General features: G+C 36.9%; 1 protein-coding gene across 1 annotated transcript in view; it reads left to right on the top strand.

Annotated features, from left to right (window-relative positions):
* The first annotated feature begins 479 nt into the window (after positions 1-479).
* The window catches only part of LOC131434068 (uncharacterized), a 225664-nt gene continuing 203604 nt past the window's right edge, over positions 480-22539 (top strand). Inside the window, exons 1-2 of the mRNA XM_058600718.1 lie at positions 480-662; positions 826-1619. Coding sequence (XP_058456701.1) covers positions 533-662; positions 826-1619 — 924 coding nt within the window. The 5' untranslated portion in view covers positions 480-532. The remainder of the gene's footprint in view (positions 663-825; positions 1620-22539) is intronic.

The following is a 22539-nucleotide window of genomic DNA, read 5'->3' on the forward strand; positions in this document are numbered from 1 at the left end:
AAGTGCGATATATTTCTAGAATAATATCTAAAAATCGAGAATTTATCTATCTAAAATTTGAATAAATATTAAAAGGAAAACAGTATTAGAAAAGTATCATATGCCATGTTTGTCAATTTTCAAGAAATATCGGGTTCTATTGAAACTTTATTTTATATAAATCATACTATACGCGTTTAATGGATACAGCAATTAATTATAGTCAGCGATTGTAAATTTTGTTTCCGTTTACAATTTTAGGAAAACAGGCTTTGTTGAAAAGAGCAAAATCAATTTTCTCCGCTGCCAATACAACATAACTGCTGGCAAAACTTGCGCACATTTTCGATGCCGCTGCAAACAAGTTCTTCAATGCCGCAGGCAAACACATCGCCAGCACTGCAAAGTCACCCTGTGCAAACGAAGCATCGCACAAAGCAGCAATACGAGGAGAAACGTCAAAATCATCCGGTTTGTGTTTCCATACGCTTAGACCGCTGACGTTTTAACTGGAGATAGGTTTGTTTTGTTTTGGTTCGTTTAGGACGTAAACATGGATTCGGTACCTCAAGAGCTTTCTTTAACTGAAATCCGCAATTTTATGTTGAAAAACAACTGTAAAGTGACAAATCATGCACTGGTAAAACATTTTCGTACCTTTCTAACCAATAAAGAAACGCAAGGTAAGTAAAATTTAAAGTTTCCGTTCTGTTTACATCATGACTGACACAGCGTACTGCTACTTGTTGATTCACCTGAATCGAATCATTTTGCTTGCTGAATTGAAATTTGATACCTCGTGGACAAAAATAATTAATCTGGTGCAACAATTTCTTTTCATTTCAGAGGAAGCGAGAAAACTTTTTAAGATCTACGTCAACACGCTAGCGTCAATAAAAAATGAAGGTAATGAAAAGTACTTGATTTTACGTAAAAAGTATGTCACCGAGTGTCCATCAGAAGATTCGTTTAATACCAGCTACCCGATGAGTCCGGGTGCACGTTCTCTAACAGTGGTTCCTTCCGATGGCGAGAGTTCTCCATTTAAAGTTCCTCCGCCTTATCGTCCACCACCTGATGTTTCGGAAATCAGCAACATACATCTATATCAGGAAAGTCCTCGCGGTAGTATTGCTTTGTCACGTAAAAACAGTTCCGATGCCGGTCGTAGTGGTTCCGAATATAGTTTCGGTAGTGAAGTAATGAGTTCGATTGAATCGCGTAAAATCGGCCCTGTACTGATGCGAAGTGACAGTAGTGACTCACGTTATCTGTCCGAAGTGTCCAGAAAGGCCAGTGTGGAGTTGTATCGTTTTGACACACAGGAAGAACTTGCACCAGCGATACCGCCAAGAAAGCGTTCCACCGTCGATTATTCCGGATCTAGACACAGTTCTGTGGAGGAAAAAAATCCTGGTCTGATCAAAAGTTCGTTTGTTGTGAGTGAAGTACAACCAGAATCGAATAAAGAAAACAATGTCCATAGTGAAGTTGATAATAAAAATGCTGTTGATCCTTGTGCAGAACAGCAAGAAGAAAATAAATTGAGTGTTAAGGAGAAAATGATGAAATTTAATCGTTTCGCTTCCGAAGAAGAAGCGAAGATTCCCTCACCTATTGGAAAGAAGAAACCGGACAAGGTAAGTGACAGAACAGTTGAATTCGTGTATCTTCTTTTTAGTAGTCTTTTTAAATTTTTTTTAAATTTTGCATTTTTTTTCAAATATACAAAGAATTCAGGTTGAATAAAAGGTTGCATATTTTTAAATTCATAAACTCAAAAGTTTTTGAAAAAAAAATTCAAAAAAGTGCTAGACATATGACTATAGACGAACAGCGTGGCGCTCGAGCACAGCTGAACATGTTCGGTTCTTCTGGTTCAATCAGACTGTTCCTTGTGTGTTTCACAAGCGGCGTAATTTAATTGGCAAAACGATTTCATGGGCTCGAGTCCCGTCTCTACGTTAACTTGATATAGAATTTTGTCCGGATCCGGCATTACAAGGTGAAGTGTGTATGAAATAGCCACCTGTCATTTAGAAGAACGACAAAAAAATTTTTAATTTTTCTAAACTTGGCTCAAAACTGTCAAAAGATAATCCTAGTTTATGCCCAAATAAACTTAAATCCCATAGTAGTATATTAAAAAATGTGAGGCATCTTAAAACCAGGGTGGATTAAGACAGGGCTTCCTTGTGTAAAAAAATTTCCAGAGATGGAATTGCAAAAGATAAGATGAATTATTAGTACAATAGTGGAAAATTATAACAAACACTTTATTTTAATCTGCACGGCTATGAACGTCCATGATTCAGAAATAACACTGGTGACAAGATAGGGCGGTTTTGGCTGTGTTTGTAATTTTTTCACGAAATTAGGTATGGCGCCGGGATCCACGCAAGTAAACATCGGAACAAAACATGGTTCAAAATTCTTTTCAGAGCTAATACGAGGTGTATCAAGTATTCCAGTCTTGGTATAAATGAAATAAAGTTTTGTTCTCGGTTATAGCAACTGGATGTGACTCGATGGATGATCCTGTAACGCTCGATGTTTACACTTGTCTTCCCCATATCTTCTGGTTTTCTAAAAAAATGACAGCCGAACTCACACGTAGAAAAATTTCGCCATCTGTTTATTTACCATCGTGCAAAGCGTCTCGGTATCAGCGTTGCCAGGTCATTTTTCCAAAAATCTGTATTCGGCGCAAAAATCTATCTGTACCATATCGGTATCAGAATCGAATTCGAAGTTATTAAGGAACTTATACGATCGAAATTTGCAGTAGATAGGTAACGATGCAAAGAATCAGACTATTTTTGAAAATGACGAAAACAAATATGACACAAAGAAGCACTGAGAAAAATTTAAAAACTAAAATTTACGGACTTCCAATATTTGTCAATTAATTTAATAATAATAATCGAATACAAATACGGGTGGGTAAAGTCAGAGAAATAACCGAATTGACGTGAATTCGAAAAAAATCCTCTAATTTAACAATAAAGTATTTTATTTTATATCGTTTATTTATACCCGGCTTTAACCTAATTTTGGTCGTTCGCCGGGAACAATAAAGTATCTGACAAAACGCAAAGTCCTTTTGTGAAATTTTACCTTTATGCTTCGACAGATTTCGCTGCCGATTCATAGCGTACAGAATCATTGCATCCTGTATCATTGTATCCTGAAGTCACCAAACCAATACACACAATGTAATGAGATATTTTACTCGGTAGGTAACGCAAAAATGAAATGTTGCTTATTACTTAAATATGTACCGTCGTTGCGGGTACGAGAAAGACTAACACCCTTCATAAGTTTTTCTTTTTGACACTATTTGACACCATACATTTCAGAAAACTTCGACTTTGAAATATCTGTGGTTATGTCATATAACTAAAAATCATAATAAATTGCTGATCATAAGTCCGTTGGCATGCAGCAAAAATTATCTTGATACGTTAGATACTACAAAAGATATTCAATATCAAAAAATCATCACTCTTCCAAAGGATAAATTTTGGAAAAGCGCTTCACATGATTCCATATGTTGCTATGACATTTTATTCGGATCCGACTTTCGGTTCCAGAATTCCAAGCAAATTTCAAATCATCATTTAAAACCACCATGCTAAAAACGTAAAAAAATCTTTTGAATTTGTTTCCAATTTGCAAGTCAGTTTAGTTGGTGGCCATTAGAACCGTCTTTGGGTCCCAGATTCCGGTTCCGAAGATTTTTTAAGAGATAGTTTAACCAATTTGCACAAACTCAGATACAATACAAAATTTCATGGTGATGAGTTAAACATTTCGAATCGTCGTTAAGAGCGACGCTGCCAAAAACGTCTGTAATCAGTTGAATCAAAAATCTAATTTGAAGCTATGATCGTAGTAAAATTAAATTGGAATGCATTAATTTTTCAATGAACAAGACAGTATAATTAAAAAAAGCTTAGTTTTTCTTTTAAAGTATATTTGTATATTTGTATAACTTCATTTGACATATTTTGTAACGTTAACATAACATTAAATTTGATGATGTCACATATCGTTATCCCGAATCCACAAACTGTGACCTCTATGAAGAGGCTTGGCGAACTCACTCATAGTTGCAGCATATGAAAAAGCTTGTCCACTTCGGATTGTACCAGCTACTAGAGGAGCTCCTTGGTGGAATGATGAATTAGAACCGTCTAAGGAAACCATGCAGAAGAGCTTGGAACCACCGACACAGAGATGGGTCGGAGGCATTCATGTCGGCTCGAAGGGCTCTTCGATCGTCTGAGCGAAGTGGTTGGAAAAGCCTTTGCATTATCTGTAAATCCCTGCAAAACATCAATGGTGCTTTTCACTCATCGTAGGATAATCACAGGAGCTCGTCCGTTACAGTTCTTCGGTTTAGAGGTTATTGTGGTTGATCAAGTTAAATCCTACGGGGTTATTCTTGATTCAAAACTAAATTGGTCTGCTCTACATTGACATCAGGATTAAAAGAGCTTGCATGGCTTACGGCCCAGACCCAGATATATCGTTTTATCATTTAACCAAATCCAAATACATTCATTGGATCTACACAACTATGGATGTCTTGTATAGTGGCAGAAAGGAGAAGTTGCTACAATTCAGTCAAATCTAAATCATCTCCAAAGCAGGGTCCTAATGGCGATGACAGGAGCATACACGACAACTCCTACTGCGTCTCTAGAGGCGCTACTGTGTATTAAACCACTACATGTGTTCCTAAAACAAGAAGCATTATATTGTGCATACCGTCTAAAGTTTACAGTGCTTTGGAACAGTAACCCTATAGACTATGCTACTAGCCACACTCGCTTGTGGTCTCAAATGGTTACGTGGAATGATTATTTACTCGCTCCTAGTGACCTAACTCTCACATGCACTTTTCCTTTCAAAACATTCAATGTGAGCTATCCTCTTCGTGAGGAATGGTGGAATGGAACGCCAACTTGATGAATACATAGTTTTTTATACAGACGGTTATCTGTTGATTGGTCATACTGGTGCTGGTGTCTACTGTCGTGAAATGAGGCTAGAACAGTCTCATTTACTTGGTAGATACTATACTGTGTTCCATGCAGAAATCTACGCAATTTTGTGTGGAATACAATCGGCAGTTCAGCAGAGAATCTGTGGTAAATGGAATTATTTTTGTTCCGACAGTCATGCAGCTTTAAAAGTACTCAGTTCGAATGACTCACGGTCGAATCTAGTGATCGCATGTCGAACTCAAATTGAAGGCCTCAGCATTTCAAATGCTGTTTACTTCTTATGTGTACCTAGCCATTCTGGTATTACTGGAAATGAATGGGTTGATGAATTGGTTGGAGCTGGTGCAACGAATGAACCAGCTTTACCACTTTCAACTAGTTGGATAAAGCACAAGATTCGTTCTTGAGCTGCATCCAAACATGCCAGCAACTGGTGCAGCTTGCAAACTTGCGCTCAGACAAAAACATTTTTACCAGAATTTGGAAATGTCAAAGTGTCTACTGCATTTTCCCAAGCATCATTGTAGTATTCTGGTCAGAGCTCTGACTGAACATTGCAAACTCAATTATCACATGGCTACTATTCAGCGTGTGATTTGTGTGAATGCGATTACGGTACTTCATATCATCTGATATGTAACTGTCCCGCATTGACGCATCTACGTATCCGGGTTCTTGGTTCTCCTACATGGTTGAGTCTGTGTTTGCGGAACTAAAATTAAAGGATATTCTATCGTTTCGCACCCATTGTGGTAAGGTATAGTCAGAGAGGTCCATCGTTCTTCCTAGATGAATGAATCCTTTCTATATTGACCTTAAATTGGTTTTAGCAGATTGTTTGGCATCCTTTATGGGGTGCCGAATTTACTTCTACTCGTACATACTGCGAATCGTTCTGCATTCATCCGAAAATGCAGAATGGTGTCGCACCTGCACATCTTTCAGCATTCTTTCGGGAATGCCGAACCCTTTTTTTTTTGTTTATGTTTTGTGCTGTTTTCCCACCTCACCCACTTCACAATTCCCTTCCATGTTCCTTTTATCCTTTCCTTCCCATCAGGAAATTGATGTGATGCTACGGCAAGGCATAAATCTCCAAATATGTAGCGGAACGTGCCACTTGAGCCAACTAGTTCTGATTCCTGTTTCCTGATACGTTGTAGTTCAAGACAGTCCGTGAGACGCCTGATAACCTTCAAAATTTTCGCATCGTCCGCATAAAATTATCTGGATTCCGATGATAACAGCAGTGAAATGTCGTTCATGAAAAGCGAAAACAGCAACGGACCAAGATTGATGCCTTGCGGAACTCTAGAAAAACTGGAGAAAATTTATGATGTTGAAGAACCGATTTTAACCCGTGCATAATGGTTTGTCAGATACGATCTGAACCACTCCACACCCAGTAGTTGAAGCTTGGACAGGAGTATTTTATGATCTACTCGATCAAATACCGCTTTAAGATCCATATACGCTGAATCGATTTGCCATCCAGAGTTCATGGCCTGTACACATTTTAACCAGCTTGTAACCAGACTACTTTGGGTTGTTCAGATGTTTGTGCATAGTTTTTTTGTCTTCTTTCGAATTTCATTTGATGTAATTTCTCAACACAATCGACTACTTTTGATCAAACTTGCACCAGCTATTCTGTATAGTAATGTTAGCAAACCACTTTCAAAGATGTTAGATTTCCAACACTAGAGGCGTGCTAGTGGTGCCTCGATTCAAAATAACGATGCATATTACTTTTAAACTTATCATTTAAATCATTATGGGTCTTGTTAGTTTATGGACATACAAATTTAGTTGGCTCTTTTGATACCGGATATCGTGATCAAAGATTTTCAAATGGAACTTATATCAATCTCTCATCAGCTGCTATTGAATTTTTTCCCGATCCAACTTCCTGTTGCGGAATTACAAGGTGATATGTACAAAAAATAGAAAAAAATTGCTACTTACTTTTCTCAGAGATAATAAATAAAAGGTCTTGAAACTCTTAATTAAGGCTCCCAAAAGTCGATCCGGATGCGACTTCTGGTTACGGTATCACAGCGCAATAAGTGAAAAAATTTCAACTTCATGAGTTTCACAAGTGATTATGGAATGAGGTGCAAATTTTTATAAAACTCGCAGATAAATTCATCTAGTTGGCAGATCTTGTTACTTGGTGGTTATATAAATCAACTTTGAGACTACTAGTGAAAGCACCGATAATAGTGAAGCAATGTTGTAAAAACGAAACTCACTTCGATTTCTTAGTAACGGTTAATCCGTTTTTCACAAATCTCGATTCAATTTAAAGCTCTCATTGTCTTAAAATATACCGTGCCATTTCATCCAGATCCGACTACCGCTTCCGAAATTATAGGGCGATGAGTGTCAAAACTTTCAAACCGCCTTTCAGAATTTACGAACGAAGCACACAGCGTGCTTCGTTCAATTTGGTATAGATTTTGAAACTATTAGAACTTTTAGGCTTGGCTATTTGATGGCCGTAAAAACTTTTTACGACTGTCGCGGTTTCCGAATCCCGGGTCTGGAAATAGTTTATCAAAAACTCCATCAGTACTTGCATCAATTCTAATGAAATAGTGATGAGAAATGCATCTTTACACCACTAGGTGGATTGAAACAGGTTTTTTTTTGCTAAAATCACTTGTGATGAAGAAAACACTATTGATTTTTAAGGTAAAGTTTTTGTTCACCGATAATTTTGGATTGTCGGGTTTTTTTAGCTCTGTTGAGTACTAATCGATTTTAAATAAACTTCCCATCTACATCACAATAAAAATCACCTTGAACTTGATGATTATTTTAGAACTGGAAACTCAAGAAACTCTTGTTTTGTAAGGAAAATGGGAATCTCCGAATGCCTTCAGTTTGTGTAATGCAACCAAAATTGAAAACATGTGAAAGAACATGTAAAATAAAATTAATGTTCAGAAAGTTTTTCTTATATGATGAAAACGCAACAAATTAATTATAAACATAAATTTATTCTTCGTTACGTAATAAATTTTAAACAAATTGTAAGATTGATTGATATCGGAGAAAATACCCTTCGACTTTGAGAAAAACGGATTATTTCATAACGTTTGACACTTTAAACAACTAGATGGATATAGAATGTTACTTTTTCGACGACCGACAATCCACGTATGAATTACCACTTCAAGGGAAAATTCGAACGCAAACGAATCATAGTAGTTCTCTCTCTCTCTCTCTCTCTCACAAATTTATAGTCGATTGATCATTCTTCATCTGGAACTTGTCTTCAAAAATTAACAGGTGGTACTATGGCCGTGTTATGATTTTTAATTACAATTAAAGTATTTCGATCTCTTAAATTTAACCTAATGTGCTTTTCCAATGTAAAGCATCTCATAAGATAAATAAACTGTTGCAGTATGAGTTTTCGTATTTCATTTTAACTTCATAAATGCATCTTTGTCTTATGTTTATCATAAAATCCCGTCAGCCTGAAAAATTCGAGTTTAACATTGCTTACGATATGCTACAGAGAGTACAAAGTTCGAAAGGCAGCCAAGTTCATGTCAGCATGTCAGCTTCGGATCAAAAAGTTCAAGAAAACTCCACAGCAGCTGGGATTTTATTTCTCACACTTGAATGCCTTTTTGATGAATGTAAACTTACAAGAGCACTATATTTAGATCCAAGAGTCCACAAACATCCGTGTGATTCGTGACAAAATCCTATGAATTATAGTCCCATTTCATGATGTTAGAGTGCCGCCAAAAATAAACAACAATTGACACGAGTCTGTCAATGGTTGGAGGAAATTATGTCATTTGTAGCGACTTGGCTACGCTTCATATTACAGCACGGCTTTCGGAAGGTCTTTATTTTTTCGAAACGTTGCTACTGGTCCTTAATATCTCCCCCGTTTGCTGTAGCTCGATCTATTCCCTGTTTGTTGGGCGTTGAATTTTCAGTGAAAAATTGTTCGTTTTAGAGTCGTTTTTCCTTCGCTATGCTTGCCCGAGTCCATTTTCGACGAGGATCTATTTAAAAATTTAGAAATATTTGTTCAAGTCTCCGGCAGCATCCATCAAATGACACTTTAACACTTGTGTGGCAATTTCGAACAACACGAAATTCGACGACATAGTTTTTTCTTTGAGAGAATAAAAAAAAATGTTTTCAACAAGTGTGTGGTAGAGGAAAATGCCTGAAATAGTTGTACGAAATTTGCTTTCAATTTGTTCTAGCATAATATTTCTAATTTTGTTCGTGTTGCTTTACGGCTATTTTATTTGACCGTTTCAACGTGCGAGTTAAATGAATTGATATAACATTGAAACTTTACTCTTGGGTGTAATATGTAATTGTAAGGATGAAACTATTTGTCAATATCACTTGGAAAAGTATAGTTCCAAAAGTTGTTTCTATAATCGCATCGCAAATTACTACTTTCGCGACCCTTCATAGAACATGCTAATGAGTCGGGCCTGATCGATGCTTCTTGTTTCGGACTACGTTTTGGTTGTTTCTGCTTCTTATAGGTTCGAGGATTCAAACGTTCTTTAGCACGAAGAATATTTGACTTTGAAGTGCCCACTTTTTTGGCCACATCCCGAACTGAAACCTCCTTCTTTTGCTCGAACGCCTTCAGTATACGTTTATCCAACTGAGGGTTAGCAGGACCTTTTTTTCGACACGTTTTCGGTTTATCCTCAAAGGTGGTATCCTCACCGCACTTCCTGATTGCATTTCGCTTTTTCACTTACTCCTTCTATTTTTGCTATCTTTCTCAGTGACAGTCCGCGTTCAGTGCACCATTTGTACACAATTTTTCAACGTTGTTCAACGCATTTCGAAACAAACTAATGAAAACAAATAAACAACTGCACAAGTGGTTAGAGAAGAGTGTAAACAACAGGACGCATCCATAAGAATTGACAGATTCTGAACCATTGCGAAATGGCAGCGGTTTTTGGTTGCGTCCATACTTTCTGGGACTTTTCTTTGTTTACTTTCTCTTTTGATTATTACGGTACTCTTAGCAATCCTTCCCTCCAATTATTTACTGATGATAATAACAAAGCTATCATCTTTTAATCTGTAGAGCTTCATTTAGAATTGGAACAAACTTTTGGTCATATTGTTGCGCTCCTGATGGACGGATTTGGAAGTTCTTAGCGCCCACGTGTCGGGAATTTTGTCAGCTTCACGTATGATTTTTGACATTCCGCAAATCGACTGTAGTTTGTAAACAATCAACATGGAAGCCGAAAGAAGGGAAAAAATTGTGCACAGTTATTTGGAAAATCCATTGTGGTTTGCATCTAGGCTAGTTAAACAGCTGAAATTGCCCAGAATTACCGTATGGCGCGTTATCAAACGGTACAAGGAAACATTGACGACGATTCGGAAGCCTCAAGCCAATTGTCGGAATGGAACTGTCGACCGGAAACTGCGTGGTAAGATTTTGAAGACGATTAAGAGGAATCCTAATCTGTCGAACCGTGATTTGGCCAGAAAATTCGGTGCTGCCCATAGTACCGTGAGGAGAACTCGACTCCGGGAAGGAATCAAGTCGTATCGAGCTATCAAACAGCCAAATCGGACCATAAAACAGAATAGTGTGGTCAAAATTCGTGCTCGGAAACTATATGACCAGGTGCTGACCAAGTTCGACGGATGTCTTCTGATGGACGATGAAACCTATGTCAAGGCTGACTTCGGGTAAATCCCAGGTCAAAAATTTTACTTGACAATGGCTCGGGGGGATGTTCCAGCCGAATTTTAATTTGTTTTTGCCGACAAATTTGCAAGGAAATTATTGATTTGGCAGGGCATTTGCTGCAGTGGCAAAAAAACGAAAGTTTTCGTTACAAATAAGACAATGACATCGGAACTATACCAAAAAGAGTTTCTCCAAAAACGAATTTTGCCGTTCATTCGATCCCACGACCATCCCGTAATGTTTTGGCCAGATTTGGCAAGCTGTCATTACAGCAAAGTCGTTCAAGAATGGTATGCAGAGAAAGGGGTCCAGTTTGTTCCGAAAAACCTCCTTCAAAACCGTGACGAATAATTTTATCCGTATTTTTTCTTAAAAGTGTGACAAAAACGCTACATTTGTATAAAAAAAGATCTTGAATTCAATAATAAATAACTGAAATACAGGCAATTGTCTTTGTTCCAATTCTATCTGAAGCAAGCTTCACTGAAGACATTACCGAAAGCAGGAATATTTAACAATAATCGAAAGAGAAAGTAAACAAAGAGAATCTCTCATTGTTACATTCGTCGTTTTGTACATTTAATACAGACTTGTGATGATACAGAGAATTCCTCGGTAACTAGTAGCTCATAAGTTATTTTTAACCGATAATAGGAATATTTCAGGATTTTTTCGATAAATGGCATTCTAAGCTTTGTGTTGTCTTTGGTAAATCACCAGTGTCATCTCATTGCGTTGTATCAATAGTCGAAGCTGTGTTGACATTTTTCAAAAAAGTTCATTCAATCAGTTTTTATCGTGCGTGAAAGATGTCTGCTTTTGAGCCAAATTTTGAGCATATGCACCATGCAGTGCTTTTTAAGTTCAATTTAAAAAAGTGTCGGTGCGCTGGATATGGAACACGGTTTCAAACAATTCAAAGGAATCTTCGTCGTTACTGACGTCGCACGTTCCGGCAAGCGAAAGCTGTTTGATGATGCCGATTCGCCAGCATTAATAGATGAAATGAAGTTCAACAGCAAGCAATTTCCAAACGTCTACAAACCACGGAAAAGTGTGAAAAATAAGTTCCGCATAAACTGACCGAGAGACAGATGGAGCGCCGAAAAGTTACATATGAAACGCTGCTTTAACGGTACAACAAAGAGTCTTTTCTGCATTGTATTGTGACTGGTGACGAAAAATGTCAAATATATGGGAAACCAGGTGAAGCATCAACATCGACGGCAAGGCCAATTCGAATGGTCGAAAGGTCATGCTGTGTGTGTATCTAGAATATAAAGAATATAAAGGCAGAAAAGGATGGTCTCATCCGACTATCAATTAATTAGATGTATACCTAGTAAAGGAAGTACTTGGTTTTGCGTCTTTCCAAGTAATACTTTAAAAAACTAGTGGACCCCTGAAAATTTCGTAGCGCTACAACATTAGATTAGATTAAAAAAACTGCTTTCAAACAATTTTAATCATCGTACTGCTCGACGTTTCGACATTGATATAGGTTAACAGCTCCAGCATGAAATCTGCTCTCTCTGTTCGATAGATTTACCTTAACGATGAAATGAAAATAGGTGCATTCACTTCGAGTTTTCGGGTCGTTATAAAAGTGATATTGAACAATTTTCGAACTATTTTTTCTGCAGTATTACTTCCTAGAGCCGAAGCGAAGATATTATATCCGATTTGATTACAATCAGTTGATTGAAAGTCGAGTAATCGGCAAAATAACAAGGTAACTCTACTAATGAAATTACTGTTGGCACACTATCCCTACGTATTATCATTGACGAAATGCTTTGTACTATGTTAAGAAAATAAAAATCTTTTTAGGATAAAGAATCCAATTCTGCAGATTTATTTGAATAAAAAATAATGTGCATTTTTTATTCTTCTTCGTAATAAATTGAAAAGCGTTCCTATTCAATTAAATATCCAAAATATATTTTAATATTGTATGCTTTTTTTGAAGAAAATCGCAAAAAAGTACTTTTAAACTAGGGTGGTTTGACCTGCAACTTTTTGAAACCTTCTGAAATAATGAAGTACGGAATATGACCATTTGTTATAAAACTATCCATAACTATTAAAAAAAATGTCATAAGGTTGTACAAACCATTTCTGTAAATATAGTGTAAAAAAAGTTTAAATGAAAAACTGATTTTTATAAACTAGATGCCTATTTACGAGTTTTCAACTGTATCAAGTCATTTTTTAAAGTATAAAGCCTTCCGGGTGAAGAGTCGAGCATATGTCAACTCTCTTTTAAGATCGATCTTGGTTGATGCTTTGAACCACCAACCTAGTTAAAAAACCACACTTTTGTAAGAACAAAAAAAAAACAAAATATAAACACTGTACTTAGAAATAGTTATTTCAATGTATAGTATTTTACAGATACCAACTCTTTTCCCATTTTGAACCTCCCATGAAGCGGTTTTACTGATGCAATCATTTCAAGTAAGCAACATGCACGAACACCAAAACTTGACTATCCCAGACTATTGCGATTGTTGAGATTGGACGAACTACACGCGTGTTGAAAAGCTCAACAATAGCCGGTTGGTGGGGGGAAGCATCACTTTTTATCGAACATGAAGTTTCCCAAATGCTTGTCTCCCGGCGAGAAAATGACATTTTGACATAGTGTTATTTCAACGATGACTAGGCAAAATATTTCCGCACACTCACTGTATCGATCGATTCGATTCTATGGTGGCGTTCCGTTGCCGCTGTCTCACGGGTCGTAGGCAATATATAAATGAAAGAAAAAACCTATAAATTATTACCAATGCCTGGTGAGCAACCTGCATTGTCCCAATCGCATTACGAAAGAGATTACAATTATTTCGGTTTAATTTATTCACTGAGGTTGAGTCAATTGTGCGAAATGAAATTCATGAGTACACAGCTTTAGTATTAACTCATGAACGACACTGTCAATTGGAAACCATATAATTTGATTTGTTTTAGAAATCGTTCACACATTGGAACTACAGTTAAAGACCTACCAGATTGAGCACCGAATGACCTCCCAAGCTGCTGTCAGTTACCAATGATCAGATATGCTAATCAGTACATCGATCATCGCTGTAATTAATAACTTTTCAAGAGTTTGATTATTTGATAGCATCACTTGAATTGAATACAATGTCATATATGGATCAAACAGTTGGGAAACTTCCAAATTCGTTTTCTTTTCAACATTATCAATCAAACGACTTTTATAGACGAATGGTAATATGTTTCGTAACAAGAACTGCTCAAAATCAATTTATCATCCGAATCAGAAAACCAATCGCTGGAAGTTAGTTGCTTTGCTACTCCTTCAGAATGTACCGAAATTGCACACTCATCTTAGTTAAATTGAATTTTCATAATTGTTGCTATGCATATTTCGATAGTTTTACCTTTTGAAAACATTTCCTACGAGACCGATGCTTTCTATCTTGTGGCTCTTGTGGATTTACGACGATCGACTGACTAATCATGAATGAAGCCTTCGCGGGAGTTCCCGCTGTTACTAATCATCCAATGAATCTAATCATTTCTTCACTCGCCAAACCCAACATTCCATCACGAGGTCACAGTGGTCTGGGCGGACGAAAACGTTTTGTTTTCTATTGCAGGAACAGGGGAAATAACTTTTGACACCATCATCTCCGATGGTGCCTCGCGGTTGTTGCAACATCTAGCCTTCATCAAGCCAAGTCGACGATTCTGAAATACCTTGATAGGCTGATCTTCGGTGTTAATGCATTGTGCCTCGTCACGATGGTTTACCTAAGACATGTGTAGATCAGACCCCCTGATAAGCCAATCGAAGCACAATTATTGTTTGACACTGCGTCAATTAATTATAGCTTTACCTATGTGTTTCAAAGATTCCAGACATAGATGAACACGCAAGTTTATAGTTTGAAATAGACCACATCGCTTATTTTTGTTTATTGGCACAGTTAGTACGACATCCGAAGCGGGCCGAACTTACCGCAAGTGATTAGTAAAACCTGAATGTTCCAGAGAATAATTTGCCTAACAATATTTTGTGTGGCAGACGAATTCAGTAAGCCATACATAGCGATCGGTATAAGGAGCGGGTCATTTCACCGAAAGCCATTTCACCGAAAGCCATTTCACCGAAAGCCATTTCACCGAAAGCCATTTCGCCGAAAGTCGTTTCGCCGAAAGCCATTTCACCGAATAGGTCATTTCGCCGAGAGTCGGAAGCGGCAGTCTCTCGCATACAAACCTGTAACCGCCTCGTTTGTCCGGTTTACTCAAAGCTAGGTTTCTTTGCTTTAGTTAGGTCCAAACAAGTGGTAGCGAGGTCGGACAGCACACGAACCAGAACGATGTGGCATTAGATATTTTCCCGTTTGCACTCAGTAAACGAAAAATATCACAAACATTTGGCTGATAGATACACCAATGCAAATGATTCGAAGCTTAGTAGCTAATAAGCGCATCAAATCAGTAGCTGATAAAGTCAACAAGTTTTCTTGGGAACTCCGTTCGGAGGATCATGAATCAATCTTTATTCAAGAGAGTAGTATTTCGGGATTTAACACGTTGACTGCCAAACTACGAGATAACTCGTATATTCCGTTCGGAAACGAATGGTCGTGGCAGTCAACGTGTTAACGCGGGAAAATGAATTTATCTGTTATTTTAAATGTGAGATATTTCAGAAGTACAATTGTAGGTCAAAGAAAACAGGCGTTAACGCTATCATCTTTCATTTGTCTTTATTTTAAATCAATTCGAATTACGATTTTAAGAGAATTGAAATATTCCGCAATATTACTTTTTCGGTGACCCTTCCTGCGAAATGGTTTTCCGGCGGAACGGCTTTCGGTGAAATGACCCTGACCCACCGGTACCATCAACTGGAGGTTGACTAAAACAACTTTGTCTAGATATAACTAATATGTGTTAAATTATTCCGTAAGAGTTTCAGAAATATCCGTCTAGAAATGTCTAGGGTTGGCGGTTCAATGCATAGGGCGCTGGTCTTACAAACCAGTTGTCGTATGTTCGAGTCCCGACCTGGAAGAATTCGTAGTGTCAGTAGAATCGTAGCACTAGCCATGCAATGGTTCTGTACACTCTGAATCGGCTGCGAAGTCTGTTGACACAGAAGGTAAAATTCGTCAGGTTCGTATAAAATTTTCTGAAATAAATGTGTTCATCCCGTTATTAATTCGATTGATTCCCTGATGCTCTCATTATTATATAGGGTAAAGTAGGATGAGATGCCGCTCTGAAAGTTGCCGTATTTTCTAGTTTGTAGTCATAGAAGTGCTCTAGAGTTGTTAACGTGTGTGATTTCACGACAACAAAAAGATAAAAGTAGCGAATTATATTTTATCTGTAAATATTCATAACCGATGGTATACTGTTAGTACCTTTGCAGTGACCGAAATATTAATTTCGCGCCGCGTAAAAGATGGTATTTTATTCGAAATTCAACCTCAAAATAAGGACATAACTTATTTTCGTGACAAATAAAATGTTATCGAAGATATATTTACAATCACAGACAAAGTTCTTTTTTCATCGTCATTTGGAATTAAGTGGCGCATTTTGTAAGACGCGTCTAATACTCTAAAAATGAATGTTTTGTTTCTTATTTACAGTATGCAGAATGCCCACCCAATATAAAATGAAGGCTAGTGTAATGCTGAATCTGTGGTCACCCGGAAATTTTAAAAGCAGCTATTAAATGTATCAAAGAAGGACAGTAATAACTTTTTTTTTTTCTCAATTTTCGATTCTACATTTTATGAAAATGGTTAACGAATAACAAAAATACATTGATTTCTGGTACTTCCGGAATCCGGGGACCAGTCTATCCACCATGAGTCTTTGTGATTATGATTTTTTTAATTTATTGCTTCAATCGATAGATATACACTCTAGATAAGTCTGATCATTTCAATATGTCACTTGGATGAATCAGAGTTCAACTTCCGCCCTTTTGATTTTTTTTATCTAAACTGTTTTTCTTATCGTATTTTTACAGATACTAATAATTGATTTACCTGTCTTTTCCTGTTTAAAAAAATAATGGAAATTACCATTTTTTAATCGTTTCATAGAGTACCCTCCTTCGCAAGACCAGTGAACTAGAGGATTTTATTGACTGTTGAGAAATAACCTCAACATTACATCTTCTTTTGCAAAAGCAAACTTTTGAATATGCAATTATTATCCATTCATCACCCTGTAATTGCGGAACTGGAGATCAAACCCAGTTGAAATTAAAAGATTTTATGGGATCTAAAGAACTTTAATTTCGTTACACACACACACATACAGACGTTTTGTGATATCAACGAACTGAGTCGAATGGTACACCATGTTTTCAAACGGTTGTTACGTGCCATGTTAAAAAAAAACAACGTTTAAAGAACGTGTTGAAATTTGCACGTGATAATTTCGAAAACCACATCATTGATTATTTGTTCTATTTTGTTCGTCAATGTTTATTGTTATATGTCAATGTTTATTGTTATATGTTATATGTGAAAATATTCTAATTTGTAGCTCTTGTTAGTTAATGATCATATCAATTTTATTTTCATACTGCTGGTAGTATTAAAAAAGTATCACTATATGGATATTCTGAATAAATTTTCATGCAAATATTTGAAAAAATTCCTACACATTCCTGCAAGCATGAGTAACTGAAACAGGGGAGAAATGAGCTTAACTTAACTGTTATTATTGTTATATGACGACGATTATAAAACACGCAAAGTTGCATCTTTGCTCTGAAAACAAGACACTTGACAAACGAAATCTCCCACAACACAAACAACCCCCAGTGCCAAGTTGCTAGCTCTAGCTCGAGTAGTAGCAAACCCACAATTCCTTCGATCCATCGAGTCCCAAAGCAAACAACTGGCGGTGGCAGTGGAGGTTAGGTCGGAAGTGCTAGGGCAAATAAGTTTTAATACCGTAAGCGCAAATTGCATAGAAAACAAACAGAGCTGAAGGACGGCTGAAAACGGGTGAGACGCCACCACCAATGCCCATGTCTTTCTCATTGGAAGCTTTTCCCGAAATTGGGAAGAGTGAGCCAGTACAAGTGTCTCTACGTACCTCAAATAGTAAAAGATCCGGAACGGGAGTGGTTGCGGTTGGTGTGTGCAATGCATACACATGCAGAATAAATGAAAACCACTTCTGAGACAACGACGACGCAGGATGAGCTTGTGCCGAAACAACCGAAGCATATGAGCGGTACATGAGCACCAGGAAAAAGCGTCCGCCCCGGTGGGAACATCAGGGAAAACGAGACCAGTTTGTGGGAAACGGTGTGTGTTGTGGCAACTTGAACAGGATTTCTGCTGCCACTCATGCTCTCGAGTGTGAACCGGAAATCGGTCGTCAACGCGTGCACGAGAGAGACTTTCGGATGCACTTTATTTGCTGTTTATTATCATTATGATTTTAAATAAAATGCAAAACAGTTCAGCTACATCAAATGCAGGCCAGGTTTTGGGTTCGAAAAAGTTCCTGGTTGCCTGTCAAAAGTCTGCAAAAACGAGGCAATGAAAGAGCCCTCACCAGTCAACCGAAAAACAAGGGAAGTGGTTATAATATTTTGTTATGTTTTCATAGAGCTCAAGTGGTTGATGATGGTTCGCACGTTTTTGTGGCGAAGGACCAAAATCGTGTGCAGTCATCTAGAATAGCGTGACTTTTGTATGGTATACGACGATAAAGTTGCGATGGGAAAACATATCAGATTAGCCCAGTAATCCTATTCAGAGGGCACCGTTTTACAAGTATCTCTTATTGAAGTAACGGTTGGCTGGTCGAATCTAAAATGAAGCATCCCCGCGAGGCAACTTATTTATGCGTTAATGTTTTTGAAATTCAAGTGCCTCGCTGCCAACATTCTCGGACAGAATAAAATAATTAGCGACACGACCACGGATATCAGGTCCGGCTACTGTCTGCTGTTGGTTTATAATTTCAAAAGCTATTCAAAACACTAGACCAGGAAATGATGAAATTATAAGTTTTAATTTTTAAAGTGGTATTATTATTATCATGCAGAAATGTTTAGCGGTTAATTAACCACAGTTAGCCAAAGATCTTTCAGCTCATCCTGTCTCACTCTTCCGTGTAGTTTATATAGATATGGTGATCACCATACACTAAGTCAGCAATAGAGAGACTATAGCGTGCTCTAATATGAATAAATACATCGAACGGACCCCTGTAGTAGCGTGCAGTAGCCGTTTTTATTGTTTTGGGGCCAACCATCGCAGACTATTGGCCTGGTCGAGATGCTTCAACTTGACTGCAGGTAATTTATATTCCGCGAAATTAATTTTCCAGTTTCCTCGCGAACGGCGACGCGGATAATTTTCGCGATATGGGCTGTTATCAGTTCATGTTTTTATTCACGCATGCTGGATAGCATTTACATTTTTATTGTTTTTAGGATAATGGAGGGAAATATTGGAGTGAGAAAGCATGTTTCAACCGGTCTGCACGCTATAAGTCGCCACTCATTTGCATGTATACTGATCATTAAAGCAACGGGTGCTAAAATCTCATTTGGTCAGTGAGCTTGACCAAGGTAAAAAAAATTCTGAGCCGCAAATTGAAAATCATAAGTTGAGTTAAATCGTTCATATTCTGATGCTTTAAATAATCTTAAACTTGTTAGCTATATTGTTTTATTGAGATATTCGAAGCGGTGATAAGATTCGAAGAGATCTAGGAAAGCGATATCTGAAAGAAACTTTTTGGTGCACCTGTAGAAAAGATCCACAACCGGAAAAGCCTGTTCTAATCCACCTAGTGTAATTATTTATACTGTGGCAATCTTCAAAATACTTTAAATATGACGTTTTGAAACATACAACTCTCATCATGCTGTATTTCCGGAAAAGGAATCTATGCGACCATAAGACCTATCTATTGAATCCATGTTCATTAAAATCGGATAAGCCATTTTTGACCAATGTAAGCTTCATTTTGAGAATTTTGACCGCTGTTTCGGTGCTTCCGGAACCTGTAACCGGTATTACCGAAGGTATTTTGTATGACCATTAACTTTATTAGTTGCCAATGAGGCTTACGAATCAGAGTAGTTTTTAATATTCACATGAAGAAGGCAAAAACCTTTACCTTAATTGAAGTAGATGCCTAAAACTGCGCTACATGTGAAAAGAATCTAGATGTATTGCTTATCTGGATAAATTCGCACTTATTTTTTTTCAGTTCGTTTCTAATTGGGTAGATAACATGTTATAACCACGAATATATTATTTACCTCCGCACGCATTTGGAAAAAAATACTATTCAGAACACATCACTGAGTCGTACCAATTGCTTTTGAAACTCTTATATACTAAATTAGGAAGAGCGTGAACGACCAAAAATGTTTGAGTCGGGGTAAAATAAATGATATACGAAAATGTTTCACTATAGATCATTATACCGAGTAAAGTATACGAATCAACTTTATTGAATATTTTCTGGTACACAATTATTTATTCCGAATAGTTTGTAGAAATAAACAAAATCGTTCAAATTTTATGACCAACCACAGAGTTCTTATGAGAATGTCCTTTCCAGACACTTCTTTACAGCTTCAACGATTTTTCATTTTCTCTATACGAACTGAAAATTACTGAAAATTCGTTTGAAAAAACTCTTGGTTTATTGAACGATTTCGAAGACCAAATGGTGGACACTTCCGGCTACCATTAGGTATGGTATGAACTGCACTTTTTATCTATCGGTTGGAGATCATTTGGAGATCGTTCAATGAATTTCAATAAACTTAGACTCATAGTAGCATTTACTACTATGACAATTCCGAAAGTTTTGTAGTTAATATTTCCTGGTCGGAAGATGAAATCTTATTGGTGACGTAACAGATACATCGCAGTTTATTTTTCCAATACGCTAAATTTTCTCGGAGATGTATGAACCGGTTTCAAAAATCGTAACTGCGTTTGAAAGCTACTACTAGGTTTATGATAAGTTCACAATGCTCATCGCTATTAAGATATGATTTCAACGTTTCATTTTGAATATAACTATCAGACACTTAAATTTCTTAACAGTCCTATGCCAAATTAGAAGATTATAGATCAACACGCAAAGTTAAATAAAAAGAAAAACTAATTGAATTTTAAGATAGCCAAAGTGAGATAGCATATTGTTTAGAAGTGTTATAACTATAAACATTATTAGACTTGTGAGTACTACTCATGCTCAATATGCACCCTAAACTGACTTACAACATGGAATAGGATTTATCTTGGCAGATAATATTATCTAATAATGTAAACACCAGAAAACGATGCTCACAATTTAGTCGCTAATGTGTAACCGGAAACGATTCCGATTTGCGCTCAAATTCTCAACACGGTAGTCAATCTATTTGGAATCAATTGAATCGTCAATCGTATCCCAAAACGCGATATCCAGAAAAATTCTAATACACGAAAATATACAGAAAAACAAACTGACAACTCATCTATAATAAGCGTCTGATTTGTGATACCCGAACTATATCGATAAATTTCTAACGAAATGTAATATTCTTAAATATTATAAGTTTTACCTTTCTCATATAGAAAGGTTATGCAATCACTGTGAAAACCGAGGGCCGAGTGTCATATACCATTCGACTCAGTTCGTCGAGTACGCAAAATGTCTGTGTGTGTATGTGTCTGTATGTATGTGAGTGAGTGTATATGTGTATGTAACGTTTTTTTACACTAACTTTTCTCGGAGATGGCTAAACAGATTTTCACAAACTTTGATTCAAATGAAAGGTCCTGTCCCATACGTTATTCCTGAATTTCATTCCGATCCGACTTCCGGATGCGGAAATATAAGGTAAAGTGTGTTAAAATATTTATACCATCACTGAAAAGGGTGAAAACCCCTAAAATATGTCTAAATCAACCTCAAATCTTTTCCAATTGATAGTTTTTATCAGTTGACTGTCAAACAAACCGATTTCGGTTATTCTTTTAAGAATCGAAGAATACCACAGTATTATATATAATAGTATGATTAATATGAAAAAGGCATCATTACACCACTATGTAGATTAAAACAGGTATTTTGTTCTCTTGTCAATCTCTTGGCAGTCGGCTACCATGAAAGAAGCATGAGGTTATTTAATTATTATAACTATAAACTGTCGTTCGTTTTGCGAATGGATTGGATGAAACGGGAACAAAAGAGTGCAGTCTTTTTCGTGCATAGCTTAAACGTAGACAATGACTATGAAAACCGGCTTTTCGTGTGTTTATGACAAAATGTGTAGTGCCTGATAAGTATGTTATTTAATACAGTCGATCAAATCGAATTAAGAGTGTAATTAATTACCTAACCCATTGAAAAGAGATATTTTTTAAACCTATCGATATTTACAAACAATTATCGATAGGTTTAAACAACAGTCTATTTAGAAGCGTCATATCGTGTTTTGTATCATTATATCAATTACGTGAGTATATGAGAAAGGCATTCATCACACGAATTTGTGGACGAAAATGATGGAATGGCTTTTTTAAATATATTTTCTCATACCTAATTTTATATACTGTTTCAATGCAACTCTATTGAAAGTATTCGCTTGTCTCTGGCAGCTTGAAAAAATTAGACTTTACATACTGAGTAACATAATTGACTTGTTCAGTGATTGGTTTTTACACAAAACTGGGCAGCTTCATTGTGTTCCAGGCCAACGTATGTACACATTTGACAGGCAGAGAATATTACTATACGCACTTGTGTAGTTGAGAACATGGTACATTTTGATGAAGTGTTCACAAAAAACTGAATCCA

The sequence above is a fragment of the Malaya genurostris genome, chromosome 3 (genome assembly GCF_030247185.1).
Source record: "Malaya genurostris strain Urasoe2022 chromosome 3, Malgen_1.1, whole genome shotgun sequence".
NCBI classification, from domain to species: domain Eukaryota; kingdom Metazoa; phylum Arthropoda; class Insecta; order Diptera; family Culicidae; genus Malaya; species Malaya genurostris.